This window comes from Terrapene carolina, unplaced genomic scaffold (genome assembly GCF_002925995.2).
Source record: "Terrapene carolina triunguis isolate 2854851 unplaced genomic scaffold, T_m_triunguis-2.0 Scaffold136, whole genome shotgun sequence".
NCBI lineage: Eukaryota > Metazoa > Chordata > Testudines > Emydidae > Terrapene > Terrapene triunguis.
Window position 1 is genome coordinate 7685736 of NW_020664487.1, and position 22334 is coordinate 7708069.

Below are 22334 nucleotides of genomic sequence, written 5' to 3' on the forward strand. Positions count from 1 at the left end.
GTTTATGGGGGGCTCCTCTCATGTGTGATTGGCAGAACAGAAGAAAGCACAAAGGTGCTTGTTTTAAATGTAACAAGTGGGTAATGGAGGCTAGTATCACTGGCAGAGAAGAGATGTTAGTGGATACACTGATAGCAGATAAGAGGGAAGTAAAGTGGGGGTAGGCCATGAAGGGCCATGAAGTGAAGACAGGGAATTTGTGTTTGATGTGATGGAAAAGAAGGTGCCAACGGAGGGATGCAAAAAAAGTGTTGACATGATCAAAACGAGGAACAAGGGAAATGATCTTTGCACAGCAGTGTTTTGAGTGGATAAAAGCGAAGCTTGTATCAAGGCCAAAGGAAAGAATGTTGCAGTAATAAAGATGCAAAATGACAAGGGCCTGGATGAGAAAAGGCATGTCTTTATGTAGGTGTTAAAAAGCCATCCCCTTCACTGACAACCATTTTGAATTCTCCTGTGCTTTAGGCAGAACATGAAAAAAATTCAGATTAAAAGTGGTTGGGCTTTTCTTAAGTTAGAAATGGGTCAAAATTGTTCTTGCAGCCTTAGCTCTGGAGTATTGTCACTTTTCTCTTCTTGCTTTCACAGGAAGACGAGGCTCATGGAAAAACTGTACAGTAGCCAGAGCCCATGATACCCAAGTGGAACATAACATACATGGAAGGTGGGATTCATCACCAGTGCAAGAAAATGAGTCAAGTCTTCCACTTGTGGCTGCTGTAGATACCAATGGAAGCATTAGTAATGACCACATGGTGAATCTAAAATGCATTATTTCAAATGATGATTTTACCACAGTTTCTGCTGCCTACAGTAGTAGTGGCTCAAGTTCTGTAATTATGTCAAGACTCATTATGGATCCAAGACTAAAGAAAAGAGAAGGAAACCCAGGAAAACAAAACACTGAGGCAGTTTTTCATGGGAATTCAACACCTGAGAATGGGCCGGACTATCTCAACTCAGAAATGAAAATATCAGCCACTTTAAATATACCTTCGCCTGAAGAACCTCCTCTGCTTAATGACCCAAAACGTGGTCAACTTAGACAGAGACATGTGGAGCAAGCATCACGGAAAGAGGCAGCTTTCATAAAAGAGTTTAAATCAACACTAAATGCAGACAAAGAACACGCTGTGGAAAACAAGCAAGTGGCTGGCAGCATAACAAAACTTCCTAAAGGAATAGTGGAGCCATTTGCATTGCAGGATGTTCACACACATCCTGCTTCAAAAACCGTCATTGAAGAAAAGCATATCACAGCAAATGAGAACCATATCTGTGATAGAAAAGACTTGAAAACACCCCAGATTACAATGGGAGAACAACTGAGGAAATGTTCATCTTTTCCATTTGGGGACACAAAACCTGAGATAAACTTGCAGGAGAATTTGTCCATGAAAAACAAAGCAGACCACTGCTACATAGAAAAAAGTTCCAATCTTCATAAGAACAATATAAAGCATTTACCTGTTCATGATAGCAAAAAGAACTTAAGTTTCACTAAAAAGTCAAGGCATAATGATCCTCCTCCTGATCAAAAGTGCCAGTCTGTGTCAATGGGAAAGTCAGTTTCATCAGTGCTACCTGCTAACTTTGCCTGCAACACACACTCCGAAGCCATGCCTCACAGCATTGCAGATTCAAGCAGCTGTCTGTATTCCAGATCTCAAAAGGGTTCCAATCCCCATATGCCATCAGTGGTAGGGAATATTTTCTCTTCCTTCTCTGCAGATTGTCAAAACAAAAATTCAAAGAAAGTACCTGCAGAGGACCTCGAAAAAAGAGAAGAACAAAGGCCACACTCATCTCTGTCTCATGCGTGGAGGCGGGGCAAAATGTCAGTAGCACAGAACAAAAATAATGCAAATAAAAAATCTGAGATTTCCCATCAAGTGTGTAATGGTCTTTACTCACTTAAGAAACATGATAAAGGGCAGGGTTCAGCACAACCGAACTATTCTAACAGGGATAAATATGCCTCAGTGAAAGGAGGGCAGAAATGTCAGGAATCACAATCTATTAATTTAACAGTACTTGAGGATAATCAAAGACATACTCCTGAACAGTCTTTGCATGATGATAAAGGCATGAACATAGGCATCCAACATCCTGAAAGTATTAAATCTCATGAAGGCAAGACCGAATATAATGGGAAAATGCATAACCAGTTCCAAGAAAATAATTATACTTCTGAAATAGGAAACAGGTCAACAGATTCTTACTTAACCTGTGCTGAAAATACTTTGACCTCAAACAGAGACTATGAAGTTAATAGTGAGGGTTTTGATACACAAGATCATACTTTACACATTGGTGTCCATGGAAGAATGCATCTTTTAAAACATGATATGAGAAAACAATATGCCAAAGTGGAAGAGGACAAGTGTGTCTGTCATCACGTTGCTTGTGAATCTATTCCTAGTGATCAAATCGTTGGTGAAGAAACCTTTCACCAAAGTAAGCTTCAAGACACTTTGCTTTCTGACAAAGCCAATGTTGATGAAGGCCCTATAAAGGCCCATAAATTAATATATTCAGCAACTGAAATTACAAACAAAAATTGCATAGGTAAAAGAGAAGATGCTACAAAAGAAGTAAAAGGCAATTCTTCCATCAAAGAAACAATGAATGACCAGATATATTTGTCTCATGCTATCTGCAGAACGGACAAAGTATTGAGAGATTGCTTCAATAAAGAATGCTTATGTTTCCGTAGAGAAAATGAGCCAGTGTCATTAGACAAACATTTCTGTAGGGACAGCAAAGAGAGTGATGCTTCTGGAGCTGCATTTTTAGATGAAGAGCAGAGTTGGATCTGTAATCAGGAAATGGGGACCGATATAAATGTTCATGACTTCAACCAAATGCATACATGCCAACTTGAAAAAGAATTTAGCAATGTCCCAGGAATCTGGATGGAAGTTTGTGACACTCCTCATCTTCTGGATTTAAAAAGATCAGCTTCTGATTTAAACTTAATTTTTGAAGAAGGATGTGCATTAACCGAAGCATATTTGATGGAAACAGAAAATATTGCCACCTTTATAAAGGAAAAGGGAATTATTCCAGATAACAAAAGAGACTCAGAAGAGCTGTCTGCCACAGCAGAGTTTTGCAGACCTGCAGCACTGCCAGAGGCTCATAAATGGGAAGAGCAGAATGCTGTTCTGCTAATCACCACCATATCCATACCTTCTGGAAATGTGGAACACAAAGAAAGAGGATGTTCCCAACCTGAGGAAACCTATATTTCTGAGAAAAACTCCTCTTGCCATGAAAATAGTGTGCAGGAAATATTTAAACAGATGATAGAGGAGAAATGTGAGGATGTTTTTCTCCAGGGCTTGGAATTTGAAAGTGAGATTGAAATTCCTCTGGAGCAGCATGAGGAATCTCTCTCAGTACCACAAAATCCACATAGTCATGAAGGTGGATCTGATGAGGAGGTTGATTCACTGTATCAGTACTTGACAGATCGTATAGACTGGGAAAGTTTGTTTGGAAACACTAGCCAGAAGATATTAGAGAAAAGTGAAGATCATTGTTCATTGGGGGGAAAATCTTGCACAAAGGAAGATAAAACAGAATCTCTAAGTACAACTGTGTGGCCTGACTTACAAATTACAATAACCAACATACTTAAACCAGGAGTCAGCCCCCTCAACATTGGAATTGCAAGAGAGATGTGGAGATGTGCAATTGAATCTCCAGGATTAGAAGTCAATATGGAATTGTCAGGAGAGCAAAGAAGTGAAGAATATATGCAGAATTTGGATCCTACAAATAAAATGGAAACATGCCTACCTATCTGTGTTCATGAGGCAGATAGTCATATGCCTGAAAAAGAAAGCAAAACTTTCACTGCACCTGTTACTGTTTCTGATGTATTGAATAAAGGAAGTAGCTTTTACGGTACAAAACCAAAAGATAATAGTAATGAATCTAAGAGTAAAAAAGGTGTGCAATCAAAAGTTAAGAGAAAACATCCATATAATAAATCTCTAACAAATAAAATGAGGCCTCAGAAAGCTTCAACACGCTCACCTATATACAGAAACTCAAAACTTTGTGGTAAAAAGAAAGAACACTATTCATCTGAAATGTTTTCTTTATTATTTGAGGGACGAATGAAAACACTTGCACAGTCTGAAAAACACATTAAAAATGTTCTAAATACTCTTTGTAGTGAAGCATCCTTATGCAAAAGTAAGCGTCTATCCAAAAAAATAGATGGTGCTATGTTTCACTTAAGGAAAGCTCAGAGGAGAGTTCTCAAATCTTTAAAAATTGTAACTAAAGTTGGAGAGAAAAGACAAAAGGGTCGCTTACCAAAATGTTATGAAATAATATGTAACGACTTATGGGAAAGCTGTGATCTTGAAGGTCATAGTTCCTTGACAACTGGGAAGTATTCTTCTGCTCACTTTTCTCAGAAAAGAAAGTGTAACATAAAGGGAAATAAACGAACTGTAGCATTTAAGAAAGCAAGTGACACAGTTACATGTATGCCAATAAAACAAAGGTTTAAAAATAAAGGGGATAAAATGAGAGAAATGGTTTCAGAGGAAGACATGGACGCAAGGTCCACTACAGGTTGTGCACCTGTTGTGTTGAAAGATATTATAAGTCAGATACATCATTGCAAATCTGACTTAACTGTGGCTTCTTCAGTAACTTGTAGTCAGTTTTCAGCTGCTACATGCAAGGCATATTTGGCTTTTGAGGGTGACAGTGTGAGAGATACGAGAAGAATAACGGAACTTCAAACAGTCTCTGAAAACTCTGTAGGTTTAGATGCCATTGGGCTAGAAGATATGAAACGAACTAATAAGGAACACAAGGTTTTTGTAAATGTTTTATCTAAAATTCATGTTCAAGGGACTGCTGGACGATGTGGCAGTGTAACAAGACAAGACCATATCCCTGAAGCAAATACATTTACCAACAAAAATATCTCAAAACCTTTGAGCTTGCCTGTCGAAAGGGATGATTCTGTAGGATTTTGTACAGACAAAAGAAAAGATGGAGCTTGTAAGACTAATGTAAAGATGAATGCTGTCATACATACGTCACTATTAAAAACAGCTGCAGAGAGCTGTTCAAATGCAAACACCAACAAGCAAGATGTTTCCACACTCTCTGCTACTCACAAAAACCTGGACAGTATTCTTTCTACTGAAAAAGAGACTATGTTTTCTGCTGGCAGTGGGGGTATTTCCACAAATCAGAGTGTTGGTATTGGAAACTTTTCTTCAGGCTCAATGAGGCAGATGCCTGCAGCAGGAGGAAAACATGAGACCAGTGTATCTCAAGTTCCATTAGACCACGAAATTATTCGTGCTAAAGCTGCATCTTTGAAAATGAGCTCAAACATTTCATCTGAGAGAATTTTAGAGACCCATTCTTTTGAAACACCAACAGTACCTCTCAGTGGCCAGCTGCAAGATAGAGGCTATGACAGAAAAGAAACTTCAAATTCAGAAATGCGTTGTCTGAGTAATTACAGTAAAGTAGCTGAAAAGGAGACACATGTTACCGAGACTATCAAATTGGAACCACTGGCAAAAATTTTATATGAGAGAGAAAATAATATAGAGATAGAGAACTATTTAAAGAATGTATCTTCTATGTCCTTAGTATACAATGCTCTGGCCCCATTTTCAAATCAGTACATTTCGCAGGAAGTTGGACAGAATACATTTCCAAAAATAAAGGAAACGGGGCTAGTGGAAAGCAAAGTGAAATCACCTGTAAATCTGTATCTGGTAAAAGATGTACCTGGGAGATCCTCTGCTAAGGTCGTTTTGGAACAAAAGAGTATAACACACAGAGAAGGTCACTCTAGCTGTAATAAGGAATACAGATGCATTCAGAGTTCTTCAAACAACAGCAGTGCTTTCACTGCACCTGTCTTAAGGAAGCCAATTGATAAGAAATTTGTCAAAAGAAATGAAGATTGGAAAGAAAGCACTAACAAAGATCGCCAGATTAACTCAGAGTTGAAATCAGGAATCATGGCAAAACAAGGTATTCGAAGCATTACTGGGACTTACGATGCCTCACCAAGCAAAACACATCAGAATCTTACAGCCCATGTGACTAAACTGAATGCAGATAATCTCTTCGGTGATCATCCTAACAAACGTAAGGGCATCAATAGTAAAAACAAGCATAGAGCAGTGGGGACGGAACTGAAATCTCTTGCTTTCATAACTGAAATATCAAATATTTTACAAAAAGCAGATGAAACATCATCTCTGAAAATATTACAGGAACAGATTACAGTTTGTGATAACCTTCTTCCTTCATTTGTTAAAGCTTTTGAAGAAAAGCAAGGGTGCTCATTTAAGCACATCTTGGTTTCCCGAGAGTTACTGGTTGAAAGAAAGCTATGGAATAACTGTAAATCCAAATTAAAATCACATGCTGTAGATTCACTGGTGGAACTCCAAATGATAATGGAAACAATTCAGTTCATTGAAAACAAAAAGTGCTTTCTAGAAAGGGAGCCAACTTTTCGAAGCTTGCTTTGGTATGATGGTTCACTGTACGGGGAACTGCTTGGCAGACCGTCAGGGTATCAACAACAATCCAGTTTCTTTCCAGCTTTCCAAAGAAGGCTGAAGTACAATGTTTTTCGTGAGCTACAGAGCTACCATAAACAGTTATTAGAGCTCTTTGAAAAAACAAGGTGGGAAAGCAAATCTTACTATGCATTCTTGAAATTCAGACGAGAGATTGATGAGAGTGAAGCTGTGATACAACATAATTCTGATTGCTTAGATTTTTTCCTCTCTGTGCCTTTCACTTGTGGAGTTAACTTTGGAGATACTTTAGAAGATTTGGAAACTGTAAGGAAAAGTGCTGTGGAACTGATAAATACGTATAGGAACCTTCCAGATGCTCACGCCTATGCAGAAAAAGAGGACCATCTGTGGGTTATAATGGAAATTATCTCTACAAAGATAAACTTTATAAAGGCCTGTGAATCAATGAATATGAAAGCATCACTCTTTGGCCTTGAGCATATATTTTTTGATGCTGCTAAAAGTCTTGTTTGGAAAGACAGACGTCTGTTGTTAAATAAAGCCTCTCCCAATAAGAAAAAACAACTTCTGTGCAAAATAAACCAAGATGCTCTCTCCAAGCTGTATGAAGTTTATGAATATGTGGCTGAAGAGTTTAGAACTGAAAAATCTAACAATATTACTGAGAACAAAAATGATACAGAAAAGTCAAAATATTGTGAAAACAAAGGCAAACATGGAGATGAAAACTCTGACTTCTTCACTATTTTGCTTTCACATCCTGATATTTGCTGTGTTGGAGAAATATTAGATGAAGCTCAGTTTGCAGACCTCAAGAAGTTACAGCAGCTAATGCTCAGATGTACAGAACATTTAGAAAGCTTAAAAATGTATTTTCAGATTTTGCAGGAGGAGGATGTCAGTAAAATCTTGATCACAGAGCAAAATGTGTTAGACACAATGAAAAATGATGGCATTAATGCTGTAATTTTAAAGCCTGAAGCTGTTGAGACTTACATTGAAGTACTAATGATGTATGAAACAGTTTACTTCCTTAAAAATTCAATAGCAAGAAAAACAGATGAACAGAGATTTCGAAGCTTGTTGTGGTTTGATTTATCGCTTCTTCCTGAATTGGCACATTGCCAAAAGAAAATGTCTTCCTTTTCATTTCTGAAAGATAATTCAATGGACAACCTTTGTAAAACTGTAGAGTCTGCCATCTCTGATCTTAAGAGTGAGCTGGACATTATTTGCAACTATGCAGAAACCATAAACTGCTCTTATGCACTTCACCTTCTCACCAGAGAACTTTCAGAACTTTCAGAAACAAGAAAATTAATACAAAATTCCAAGCCTTCTATCTTCACGTATGTTGAGTGTGTACCTTATACCATATCTGTAAACTATGGGAGCACTGTGACTGAATTAGACTACAACTACAACCAGTTTTCTTTGTTGCTTGAAAATTTAATGTTGGCTGCTAGGAAAGATTTAGGAAAAATGGCTCATATTATGAAAATCATGAAAACTATTGAGCATATGAAGTTTGCTTGTGCCAAAAAAGGTAAATCAGTCCTCTCTCTTCTGATATATCAGATGCTAAATAATTGGAGAAAGACCTGCCAGTTGAAAAGAAAGGGAGACATGACTAAAACTAAAAAAAGTGTCTGTGAAACTCAAGCTCCAGGGTATGTCATCGAAGCTAGCTCTCAGTCCCAGAAAAAAAGACCTAGTTTTGTGTCCTCACATGGAGACACTCCTGAATATACAGAAAGCTCTCCTCCTTCCAGCTGCAAAAAACAAAAGGTAAGATAATTCCTTAATACTTCAAAATGCTTTATCTTTAAAACAGAATTGTAGTGCTAGTTACATACGGATACTGAGTTAAGGGCAGAGGTGTGCATCAGATTGTGCTTTGTGGAGATGAATGATTCTGAGTTTGAATTTAGAGCAAAAAAGTAAACGCTCTCATCTATATTATTCCCAAGGCTTAAATTGATCTTAAAGAACTGACAGTTCTGTCTTTGACCAATGAGGAAATGGCATTAGTTTGTAACAGTGTTTTAGGGCTAATACATCTCTAATGCTGTTTTTCTTTCACCCTCAAAATAAAATGTTTTTTTACTAGATAAGGGAGAGTCCGTTTTAAAAAATCTGAATTTCCCACTTGTAGAATGCTGTATCAGCATCAGCCTGCTAGAAGGCTGCCTGAGGACTCTCTCAAAGCACAGAGTCCAATATGATGATCCCCTGCCTTGGCAAAGTCAAGAGTTCAAAAACTAGAGCACAAACCAAAATAAACACCCGAGCTTTCTTTCCAGCCTCAACTGCAAACAAATCCCACGCCTAGTGCATCTCACATGCCTGCTTTCCTAGTGTCACTGGAAGTGGGGAGGATCCGCTAAGCTCCTTGATTGCCATTTATAGAATGCTCTCTTTTCTTTGGAAGGCAAAATACATTGTGTTTTTGAGTCTGTCACTATAAGGCATGTTTTCAAATCCTTCAGTCATTCTTATACCATTTAAAAAAAATTATCCTTTTAATTTTAATGGTATCCAACTATTGTTTTGTGTGTCTAAAGTACTTTTTAATATTTATATCAGTGTTCATATTTCTCTTGCATTAAGACCTGTGGAAAATCTGAATGTGAACAATAAATCATCAAAAAGTGTATTTCTGTACCACCTTATGTCTGTAAACCTCTAGCTGCCTATTAATAGCATACTTTAAATCAAATCTTTAAAAATACGTTAAAGCAGCAAAGAGTCCTGTGGCACCTTATAGACTAACAGACGTATTGGAGCATGAGCTTTCGTGGGTGAATACCCACTTCTTCGGATGCAAAATACGTTGGGACCTATAAACCCCGAAGGAAGTTTGCAGCACCATTGTTATACTGTAGGTCAGTCTGTTGTGGCCTAGTTCTGCCCTCAACTTCTCACACTTGCTCTCTACCTTTGATAGACAGTAGCTGTATCTTATGTTTGCTGTTCAGCTGCTACTTTATTCTTAATGAATGGGCTGTGTGTGTCTGTTGTAGAATTGGAAAGCAATCAATTGTTGCTGGGAGCTGCAATTCTAACCCCCATTCCCCCAGAAATTCTGCCTCCAGTAGTGGTACAAGTTGGTGGTTCATCTTCTAGAATGGTAATATGTATTTGTTGTTTGTGCAGTAGAGATCTCACTTTATCTTCCAACTCTTTTCCCCCTCTTCTGCTGGGGAGTCACTGAGCATCGAGGCCGGAGGGACCTCTCCGGTTCTGCATCTCTATAATCATCTTCCTCTGCCTTCTACCCCTCCCCACAACAGCAGAGAAACCCTGCAAGCATCAAGCCATGTCCAGGAGCTGCTGTATTTATAAGGCAAGCTTTTTAGGAGCTTCATAGGGTGAGCAATGCCTTGCTGTGGCCAACCAGCTGATCCTTACCCTGCCAGGGCACAGGGGTTTGAATTAGACTGGCAAGTCAGGGCCTGGTTGCAGCTTCCTGCAGGGGAACTCTGCTGTGGGAAGGTTCAAGCAGGAACAATATGATTTTTCCGGGAAGGAGAACCCCAAACAACCTGCTCTGGGGCAAGTCTTGTAAACTCCAGAGACTCCAGGTCCCCAAAAGACAAACCAGTGCCCCATAGGATTTGTAAATTGTTAATGAGCAAGTAGTGTAAAAAATCCCATACTCCCCTTTTTTGAGGACATCATCGAATCTGAATGGGGACTTCTGGGTGAAACTAAACTGTTACATAAACACAAGGAAATTTCACAGGTGATGAGAATTAGACAAGGAAGAAGACCTAAGCCCAGTGCAGTAGTAGTTCCACAGGTGCAAGGCATTGTTGTCTTTTCAGAATGGGACTTCCTTCCAAAAGTTCCCACAAACCATGAGAGAGAAGATACTCTAAGCAGAAATTTGAAAGCTCAGCTTTGATCATTCAAATCAAAACGATTCCTTGTAATTCGTAAGGAAAAACTACTAAGTGGCTTGTTTGTCTAGGGGTATGATTCTTACTGTGAGTGTGAGAAGTCTGGGATTCAGATTCTGGCAAATCCTTGCAGCACTGTGTAAAATACTGATTCTTGGCAATCTTTTTTGGGAATTGATGTGATTTGTGAAAAGACTAATGGCACCTAACAAGGAAGCCGTGTTTACATCCTTGATTAGTAGTCATTGCAAAGAGAAACCCTTGGCTTACAAATTTATAGGTGACCCTGTTTGGGGAAACATGAGGGAAAATAGCTGAGAATGCAGGTCAAAGTCACCTCTCATTTCTCAAATCCAGCGTAGCAAATCCCTTAGCCCCTACCAACACCAAAGCCATTTAAGAAGAGACTCTGCCCCTCCAGAGGGAGTAAACTGGAGCAGAAGCTCGGAAAAACACCTAGATAGAATTTTATCCTGAAACACAAAATCCTTAGCATGCACGTTTATGTATGGGAACTTCCACTTTCTGTAAAAGAGCCTCCCATTCAGTCTGCATTCTGAACTCAACCTTAAATGGCTTGCAGTGGTTTTAGCGAGGCTCAGATTGCAAGTTTTAGAGGATTAAAGGATAAGAGAACAATTAATGAATTAGAAAACATGCCTTATAGTGATAGACTCAAAGAGCTCAATCTATTTAGTTTAACAAAGAGGTTAAGGGACAACTTGATTACAGTTTATAAGTATCTACGTAGGGGACAAATACTTAATAATAGGCTCTTCAGTCTGGCAGAGAAAAGTAAAAAAGATCCAATGGCTGGAAGTTGCTGCTACATAAATTCAGACTGGAAATAAGATGTACATTTTTCACAGGGAGGGTAATTAACCATTGGAACAATTTGCCAAGGGTTGTGGTAGATTCTCCAGCACTGACAATACTTAAATCAAGACTGGGTGTTTAGCTAAAAAAAAAAAAAAATCTGCTCTAGGAATTATTTTGGGGAAGTTCCATGGCCTGTGTTATACCAGAGGTTAAACTAGATGATCACAGTGATTCCTTATGGGCTTGGAATCTGTGAATAAGGTGACTCTCAGTCCTGGGTATCCGAGAACCATCACGATAATGTACCTTCTAAAAAGTTAATCTCCAAACTATATAAAGTTATCGTGAAATACAGTGGTATGCAGACCAAGGCATGAAAGGGCTTGGAATAAATATGTGGGAAATGAAATTCATTTGGTTTATTATCATGACTGTTCTGTCTCCACTACTCCATGATACAAACTGACATGTTTTCATTTTATACATGGTTAATTTAATTACCTAGCCTACACCAATTTTCACTAATCATTTAGGTAGGGTGATCAGTGTAAAATATACAGAAGATATTCTCTACTTCAAGACTCCAACTATGTGAATAAGATGCATGGTTATTAGTTTGATACTGTGAATTACAGTGTCTTATATTTTACAAATCTTAATTACACCTGAACCAGAGGGTGTTTTTCTTCCTTCAGAGGCCCTTTCAGCTGCATGTTTTCCTCTCTAAAAGCAAAACCTATATTTATGGATGATATTTCACATGAACAATCATGAACTGACTTAGGCAGATCCCTGCTACAGCTCCACTAAAGTCCCTCTTAGCCTGGCTGGTGGGGCATTTAACACACTGGACTACAGTTTAGGAAATACTATTTTAAAACATTGATGACTTTTTAAAAAACACCACCATCACACAGTTGAAAGAACTAGCTCAATCTGACTGCTTTTGAGGCTTTAGGTTTGTATCTGCCCAGTGATTTTTTGATTTAAAAAAGGGAGAGATTCAGTGGGAAGGAGACACTTTATATCGATAGACTCAAGGAACTCAATTTATTTATCTTAAAAAAGAGAAGATTAAGGGGTGACTTGATGACAGTCTGTAGATACCTACATGAGGAACAAATATTTAATAATGAGCTCTTCAATCTAGCAGAGAAGGGTATAACATGATCCAATGGCTGGAAGTTGCAGCTAAACAAAGTCAGACTGGAAATTAGGTGTACATTTTGAACAGAAAGAGTAATTAACCAATGAAGCAATTTACCAAGGGTTGTGTTGGATTCTCTATCACTGACAACTTTTAAATATCCAAAGACCTGCTCTAGGAATTATTTTGGCCTGTGATATATAGGAGATCAGACTCGGTGATCACAATGATCCCTTCTGTCCTTGGAATCTGTGAATCTATAAGTTACACACACACTCATTCATGGACAACATCCCAATCAGAGCCAAGCCCAGAGAAGCAGACCCACTTACAACTTGCCAAATGCCAGAAATGCTTCCAACCCACTGGTTATTACCAAAAGCCAAGAACTTTTTCAGCCCAGCATAGGGAATTGCCCACCCACAGGCTGCAAAAGGCATGGCTGTAGCCAGAACTTTACCACACTGGAAAAGATTTATGAAGAGCCAAAGCCTCATTGCATCAGTGTTGTCCCAGCAGCAGTTATCAATAGTGCAGTGTCTTCCGCATCTATGATCGCTTTTGCCATGCACCAGTATCATCCCTCAGAGGGATTCCACATGACGTGTCTCCAGAAATTCCTTTCAAAGACATGAAACCACTTGCTAAATGCACTGCAGAATTGGGCGTCTATTTCCAGATCACATGCAGAGGTCCCGTTTGTGGGTAAGTAAGTACAAAGAACATGCTGAAACATAATTTAGACCCTTGTATACACACTATGGAAGCAAACCAGGCTCACATTGTGGGCAGCATGCATGAAGATGACACAACCCTCGTGTGAAAAAATGAAAGCATCAAGGTTCTCAAGCTTATCTCTTGTGTTCTGGACTTTTCCAAAATCTCAGCAGAACACATCCTTTTGGTTCACTTTGATAGCACACTACACAGCAGCATAGCTGGGCCCAAACATGGGAATTGCCATATTGGTTCAGACCAGTGGTCCATCAAGTTCAATATGTGTCTCTGACAGTGACCAGCACTGGCTGCTTCAGAGAAAGGTGCCTTTCCACCATCATTATACAGTAACACCCAAAATGCCTGGATCTCAAGGGCAGTGTTTTACCGTGATTGTAATGAAAATTCAAGACGTTATTCAAAGAAAGATATGCACTTACATTTTGAAAATAGCTAACAGGAATAGTGTGCACAAAATAATCATTACAAGTATAAGAATTTCACATATAACGAGTTTATTTTCTCTTAGGTTGGTGTTCTGATGGCAGCAGCCTCAAAAAATGGTGATGAAAATGAAACATGCTGCCACATAAGGTATATTTAGGATTTAAAATAGTAAAAACACTTGCGCAGAAAAGCTCAAGATCTGCTGAATAATGACAGGAAAAAGAGTGACACCTTTTCCCCTTATTTTCATACAGCGCTATTCAACTTGTAGCATTAGAGATGCATTGAATTCCTGGGGGACTCTTGTAGAGTTCACAGAGCACCTCTTGCTCAACCTATTCTCAGACTCAGTGGGTGGAGTTCCAATCAGAGTAGCACTCTTTGCACTTCCTGGCACATGAGGCTGGAGGCGGAAGCATGAAGCAATGTATCAGAGTTGATGGGACCCCATTCAGCCACCAGTAGAATAGTAATGGAGACGAGAGAGGTTACTGTGTCAAATGATTTGATCCAGTTATCATGACGTGACATCCTGACATGGCTTAGTGATGTTTCTCTTACCATTCTCCATCAGCGTAGATGACACAGCATCAGCGTGCAATGTTAGGATGTCTCAGAGAGAATATTGTATGACTTTACAGCTTCTTTCACTCCCAGCTCTTCAAGTTTGTTTATATGTGAAGGTCTGTGGTGTACGGTTGTATGACAAAAGAAAGTTCCCAAAACAACATTGCAGGCTTCTTCCCTCATTTTTCTCTAGTGTCATTTAAAGTGTCTTCACAAAGCATTCTGCCAACTCATTTGATGCAGAATGATAAGCAGTTTACCTACTGTGTGATGCAAAATTTCTTTTGAGGAAAATCTGAAATCCTTCAGTAACTGAAGACCACTGCCTGAAGCAATTTCTTCAGGTAAACCATGTGAGCATATATAGTCCACAGTGCCTCAAGAATCTTGGCAACAGAAGTGATTGCCATAGATATTACTTTATTCTAGATGGCCACAGCATTAGCTACAACTAAATTAATTTGGTATTCTTCTCTGCAGTATCAATGTCATCTTTGCCAAATAACCCATTTCCAAGGATGACAAGAAGCAGTTTGTGGCATATTTAGGTGACTACTGCATAAAGCACATTGATTAGTTTTTCGTTCATTGTCTTCAGTTCTATAGAGGTTCTTATCCCACACTCATCACCATAGTGGCTCAGTGCTTTCCAGTCGTGCTTTGAGCCAGGTGACTAACATGTCATAGTTTGCAAGCATATGTACTTCTGTGGGCAAGTTAATGATAGAACGCTAAGGGAGGTGTCTTTTGATTAATAAAAATTTACAGAATCATAGTTGCAATAGTATCACCCTCTGCAGGTCTTTGGATATTTAAAAGTTTCTCATCTTCATTTGTGTGAAGCAGTATCTCTTAGCAAGAATGTTGCACGGTAAGAGTGCATGGAATCACATCAAGTGCTGCGCCAAAAGGTAAAAACAACAGAAACAAATACTGATTTTACTACTGCAAACTGCAACTCAGCTGGTGTTTGTAAATTGCCTCATGGAGGCTCTAATGGACGGGAACATGGTGGTGATGGCCAATGCAGAGGCTAAGTACAGAGAAGTATGTGCTTTGAATGGGATTGAAGAGGAACAAATGCTTAGAAGAAAGGCTCTTAAAGCACTTATTGAAGATGAACTGTGGGATATGGACCTAGTTTTTAGCAGTTCTGTCCACAGAAATGAATCACAGCACCTGTCCTTAAGCTACAAAAGCTGTGGTGCTGTCAAAAGTGGAAGAAGGGGCTGATGTCAACAGTAATATGAAGATCCTCTGCTTGCAACTGCTACATTTTTATGGAAAAGCATTTTGTCCTACAGCATGTGGGCGTTTATGGGATCCGTAGCTGATGCCTAGAGTGACCAGGTGTCCCAATATTAGGGGCTTTGTCTTATATACACAACTTATACCCCCCCCCCACAAAGTGTCCCAATTTTTCACGCTTGCTATCTGATCACCCTGCTGATGCCAAACCTGAAAAATAATACTGCGTAACCCATACTACTTCCTTAAGTAGTGCATTGGTGAGCGCAGTGACTTCAACACCAACAAGTAATTGGAGCACACGACTGCCATTTTATCACAAAGCCTCATGTACAAGTGCTTGAGTGAAAGGCAGGTTTCCAGCACATACATGACAACGGTGTGGCGTATTCATAATCTACGACTACAAGTGGCAGTTGGTTTAACAATTCATTCCAAAATCTGTGGCAGATTCCTCATACATCTTATGGGAAAATATGAGTTTTCTGTGGTACCATGATCAATGTTTAAGTGCAATGAAACTATGCTTATGTGCCAGATGAAAAGCAAATTAATGCACATCTTGCATGGTCTTCCCCAAGCTAGCACCTACTGACAATGTGACTGGTTGGTACCTTATGCCAGCAGAGGCTGTCCTGCTTAGCAATCATAGAGGATATGGCTGAAGCACAAGCTCTCGACAAATAAAAAAATGTTAACACCTGAGATTTGCACTCCAGAATCAGTCCTTCAGCTAATCAATTTCTCATGTGCAGAGACCAGATGCTCACTGCCCTGCAAATGTTTTCCCAGCAGCCTGCCTGGTATGGAGCTGTGCAAGTGCCACCCAGACACTGTCAGCGCGACAGTGTGTGTAGCAGTGGTGCCCTAGGCACAGACAACACTAATGATGATTTTGATTAATAAATGTTTTCAGTCCTACATGTCAAGTCTAAGTTCTCTTGGATTACCAAAAATCTGTGTCTTTTTCTTTATGTAAGCAATGCATTCCTGTGTAAAAAATAATTAAAAATAATTGATTTTTACATATTTTCTTGAATATATATCTACATAGTTTTTCTAGCTTTGTCACATTTTGGTACCATTGTAGTTGTGGGAGAAAGGTCTTTCGAATAATACTCAACTCAGCCCGATGACATTATATAATCAAATTTTCCACCAGAGGACCTGGAACTGGAAGAGTGGGGGGCAGTGAGTCCCCCTGGCCACGCTGCAGAGAGTAACACAATTGAAATTATGATTCTGTAAATTTTTCCAGTCAAATGACACCTCCCTTATCTTTCTATCACTAACTTGCCCACTGAATGAGATTTTACTACAACATGCTCCCAGACTGCACATATGGCTCATTCTTTCTCTCATCCTCTCCCATAGGGGGAGAATTGTGTGTGCAGTGCAGTTTAGTGTTTTGTTCTAGCTTCGGGGATTTTTTGAAAACGGTCACACTACTCTGTGTTTGTGGTAAGTGGGCCTGGTGAGAGAAGAGTGCCTTCTGTCCCTTCCTTTGCCTGGGGTTGTGCTTCTCTTAGGCTACGTCTTCACTACCCGCCGATCCGGCGGGTAGCAATCGGTTTATCGGGGATCGACTTACCGCGTCTCGTGAGGACGCGGTAAAATCGATCCCTGATCGCTCTGCCGTCGACTCCGGAAATCCACCTCGACAAGAGGTGGCAGCGGAGTCGGCGGCAGCGCGGCAGCGGTCGGCTTTCCCCCGTCCTCACCGCCAGGTAAGCCGACCTAAAATACGCAACTTCAGCTACGGTATTCACGTAGCTGAAGTTGCGTATCTTAGGTCGGAACCCCGCTGTAGTGTAGACCTAGCCTTACTTTGTATGACACCTAAGCAGACATACTGTTTCAAACAGAACCGACCAACAGAAACAGAGCTCTATCTACTGTTCCTTCCAGATTAAGATCCTTTTTATGAGCTATACTCAGTGGTCGTTCTCTTAACTTTGGATTTCTGATTTGAATTACAGAACAGTCCTAGAAGGACTTAAGTGGTTACTGAAATGACAGAGATTATGGACAGCTTTAAGAGTAGCCAGAAAATCAGATATGCTTTCTTCTTTTTGCATCTTAAGGGACATGTATCTCTTAGCTAGTAAGTCTGTTCGGAGTACATAGTGTTTTTAAGCATTTCATGTCCTCTTAGTTCATGTCACCCAGCTCTTGAGCGAAACATAAGTGTGTAAATATCTCTTTCCAACCAGAGTTGGAACTTGTGATTGACTTCAGAGGCATTGGCATAAACATACAAATGCAGCCTTTGTACTTAAACTCAAATCCTCAACTTTGCTATCAAAATGAAAAGTGTCCATTTTCCAGACATGGCCATTTTTACCCTCTTTGTACTTTATTTCTCTTCCTCTCTCTTCAGATACAGAACTCTTCTGTAACTGTTGCTTCACTGATTCACCGTAGTGTTTCAAGAATTCCATCAAAGGTTTCCCACCAATGATTTTCCTGTTTTGACTCCTGATTTTCCAATAAGCCACATACGGCCTTTTAATTAACTACAATTCAATTTGATCAGTATAACAACAAGAAAAATAAAGTAACATATGAGATGAGTTAGCAGGTTCTTTCTTACATGCTACATCCACTTCATTCTTGGAGTCAGTCTTTAACTCTATGTCCAGTTGCTGCCAACTGACACGCCTTTTGAACTCTGTTGCAAATTGCCATAAATGCTATTGTTTTTAAAGCTCCAGATACTACAATTTGTTTGTTTGTTTCAGTTAAATCACTAACCAGCTGCTTAAATTCAAAGAAGAAAATTCATTGCATCTGGGATTGAGAGGGAGCAAGGTGGGAAGAAGAGAGTTATAGGTATAGTGTTGGAGAAGGAATGAAGATTAACAGCGCTTTTTTAGGATGGAGGAAAGAGTAGAAATTACACTTCGAAGCTTAAATCCTGTAGTATATCAAGTCAGATTTCTAGTTGTGGTAAATTTAGAAATGGGACATATGCTATTGTTTTTCAGCATTCCAATGGTAGATCAATACTTATGGTGGAATTATCAAATTCTTACCTTGCAAGAAAATATTTTTGTTACTACTAAAAGACACTAATAGGGCTACCAGCTGCCTGGTTTCAGACCAAAGCATTCATTTTTTTACCTCCCTAGTCTGGAATCCGAGATGACTCTTTCTCTTTGCCTACATATTATAGGAGCTGATGATGAAGTATGTCGATTGGTGCACCACTCACTCTTCTTGAGTTCAGAGATCAGAGCACCAGTTAAAGGCACTGAACTTAACAAAGCTATTTCAGGAAGAGACGAGGTAGAATCTTCCCCATTGTCTTCAGCAGACAGTTGTTAGGGGACAGAGAAAAGCAAGGAGCAGAGTTCCTTCATGGTTTCCTCAGGCATAAGATGTGTGATTTGGTTTGTGAATCCAAACTGTATAGTTTTGTTCAGTTTTGCTCAGGTAGAATACTTCCACACTGGACTGCACAGACTAAACATTGAGGAAATTCTAGAATAATGTCCAAATAAAAAAAAAGTATAATGTTGAATAACATATGCCTGGACTATAAAATACAATAAAGTTGTGTGGAATAATAGTCTACAGTATTACATCCTGTAATTATAAAATAGTATGGACTAATGAGTTGTTAATCCATATATATTTAAAGGATTAAAGCAGATGTTTTATGCATTTGCCTTGTAAGCAATTATTTTACTACCAGTATTTGATAGTGATGTATATGTATTCTTTATTACCAATGGGATAAAACGGAAGTGTGGATGTACAAGTATATAATTCTGTTTTGCTCTTTTTAGAGAGAATGCAAGAGTTAATCCTCAAAATGAAAAAGATCTAGCGTCGAGTATCTCACCGGATAATCTAGGAAACAAGAGGCCTCTAGAAAAAGCTGTGCAAGACCAATTACCACGCTCACTTTTGCATTCAAAAGATTTGGAAGCTGTTTATTGCTCTCCACATGTTAAATGTACACCAGATGCTTCAAAAAGCTCATTTGTTAATTTAAAAGGCTTAACCAGCCAGCAGAGCTCAGCAAACCTAAAGCACATGATCAGAAGAAACAGTAATTGTTACAAAAGTGCAAGAAAAGATCATGAAGGTTTTGCACCCTGTGACAAGAAATGTGAAAATGCCCATTTGTCTTTAGAAAAAGAACCACTACTTCAAAAGTCTCTTGAGAATAATTTATGTTCAACACACAAATCTGTTAGGTCAACAACAAAACAAGGTGATAGTTCTTCTGCTGTGTCTGCTGCACTAAATCTACAGCATGTGCAAGAATCAGACGCCACAGGAAATATATCAAGATCCAGTTTACTGGCTGAATATAGTAAAACTAATAATTTAGCCACAAAACCTGATAGAAAAGACAAGAAACATGAAACGAACTCGGAGTCTCCCAGCAGCGTGCCTGTCAGTACTTCAGATCTTCCTGTGATTATGGCAAATAAAAATACACCATCACCATCGGTGTGCTCTCTTTTGGAACCACATTCCAATGAAAATGCAAAAAGCCCTGCTGAACATTCTGCTGTCTTTCAAAATGAACTTCCACTATCAACACCTCCAGTGCAATGTTCTTTAGTGCAGGCTTATGAGACAGCCTATCCTTACTATTCCTTTTATTCTTATCATCAAAGTGATAGCAATGGCGGTTCCATAACCCAGACTTACCAGGGGATAACTTATCAAGTACAACAGTTTGCTCATTCTGGCACATCTGCAGTTGCAAGTAACGTGTATAATGCACACGCTAATATGTTTTACTCCCAGTCATTTAGTTATGCTGCTCTTGAGGAGCTACAAAGGCCTAACTATGCTCAAATATACCCAGTGCCTGGATATGTTCGTTCTCAGATGCCCCTTCCTTACAGCTTTCAGGTGCCATCTTTACCACAATATGCTGCAAATCAGCCTTGGTCACAAGGTCCTTTTCCATATCCTTCCAATACAGGATCATCCTCAGGAGCTGTTTGGACCAGCAGTAAGTGCCTGGCTATTAAATTCAGTATTTTTTTCATATTGTTTTAGTAGTGACATTGGGTGTTTAAATCTAGACATTGCTTTGCTGCCTCAACCTCGGATAGAACAAGTACTATTAAGTTTTTGGCCTTTAGCCACTGATTTTTCAAATGATACACTATGCCACATGCAGAGGTGCAAACTAGACTCTCTTAGAATCAGTGAGTCACCTCTGAATTTGGCTCAGTATCTTTCAAACTGGGCAGTGCATCTGTAGTAGTTTTACCCATGGTTTCAGTCTTCATAAATCCATCCTCATTTAGTGTTTCACTGTATTATGACATAGTGCTAACACTTTCCTTTTGGGATTGTGAAGTCTCTTTCAGCTAGTATGTAGAGCAGGGGTGGGCAAACTACGGCTCGGGGGTCACATCCGGCCTTTCAGATGTTTTAATACGGCCCTCGATTGGTTCCACATGGCTCCCAGAAGCAGAGGGCATGTCCCCGCTCCGGCTACTATGCATAGAGGCAGCCAGGGGGCTCCGCATGTTGCTCCTACCCCAAGTGCTGCCCCCGCAGCTCCCATTGGCCGGGAACTACAGCCAATGGGAGCTGCAGGGGCAGCGCCTGTGGACGGGGCAGCATGGAGAGCTACCTGGCCATGCCTCCATGTAGGAGCCAGAGAAGGGACATGCTGCTGCTTCCGGGAGCTGCTTGAGGTAAGTGCTGCCCAGAGCCTGCACACCTGACCCCTTCCCATGCCCCAACCCTGATCCCCCTCCCACCCTCTGAACCCCTTGATTGCAGCACAGAGCACCCTCCTGCACCCCAAACCTCTCATCCCCAGCCCCACCCCAGAGCCCGCACCCCCAGCTGGAGCCCGCACGCCCTCCCACTCCCCAACCCCCAATTTCATGAGCATTCATGGCCCACCATACAATTTCCATACCCAGATCTGGCCCTTGGGCCAAAAAGTTTGCCCACCCCGATGTAGAGCAATTGTTGAATAATGCAATAAGCACTTCCTTTCCCTAAAGGCTGGGAGCATGAACTCCGCAGTGCCCCCCTCCAATGAGTGTCTTACTGTAAAAATTGATAAAGCATTAAGCATTTTTCAGCCATTAGATACCTGGACTAGCTGAACATTCCTAGCCTTATAATTTTCCTAGCTGTCAGTGTCTAATGCTAATGATCTAGTTGTGTATTCCATTTGAGTTATTAGACTTACATTTCAATTAGGGCTGTCTATGAATCGCAGTTAACTCATGCGATTAACTCAAAAAAATAAATCATAATTAATCGCCGTTTTATTCACACTGTTAAACAATAGAATACCAATTAAAATTTATTAAATATTTTGGATGTTTTTCTACATTTTCATATATATTGTATTCTGTGTTGTAATTGAAATCCAAGTGTATATTATTTTTAATTACAAATATTTTCACTGTAAAAATGATAAACAAAAGAAATAGTATTTTTCAATTCACCTCATACAAGTATTGTAGTGCAATCTCTTTGTCGTGAAAGTGCAATTTACAAAAGTAGATTTTTTTGGTTACATAATTGCACTCAAAAACAAAACAATGTAAAACTTAAGCGCCGACAAGTCCTACTTCTTGTTCAGCCAATTGCTGAGACAAACAAGTTTATTTACTTTTATAGGAGATAATGCTGCCCTCTTCTTATTTACAATGTCACCAGAAAGTGAGAACAGGCATTTGCATGGGACTTTTGTAGCCGGCATTGCAATGTATTTACGTGCCAGATATGCTAAACATTCATATGCCCTATCCTACTACAGCCACCATTCCAGAGGACATGCTTCCATGCTAATGACGCTCATTTAAAAAAAAAATGCATTAATTAAATTTGTGACTGAACTTTGGGGAGAAAATATGTCCCCTGCTCTGTTTTACCCGCATTCTGCCAAATATTTCATGTTATAGCAGTCTCAGGTGATGAACCAGCACATGTTGT

The 22334-nt window shown here is 39.6% G+C and overlaps 1 protein-coding gene across 1 annotated transcript in view; it reads left to right on the forward strand.

Moving 5' to 3' along the window:
* The window catches only part of TEX15 (testis expressed 15, meiosis and synapsis associated), a 66207-nt gene that overhangs the window by 38947 nt on the left and 4926 nt on the right, over positions 1-22334 (forward strand). Inside the window, exons 6-8 of the mRNA XM_024205147.1 lie at positions 592-8339; positions 13666-13730; positions 19190-20376. Coding sequence (XP_024060915.1) covers positions 592-8339; positions 13666-13730; positions 19190-20376 — 9000 coding nt within the window. The remainder of the gene's footprint in view (positions 1-591; positions 8340-13665; positions 13731-19189; positions 20377-22334) is intronic.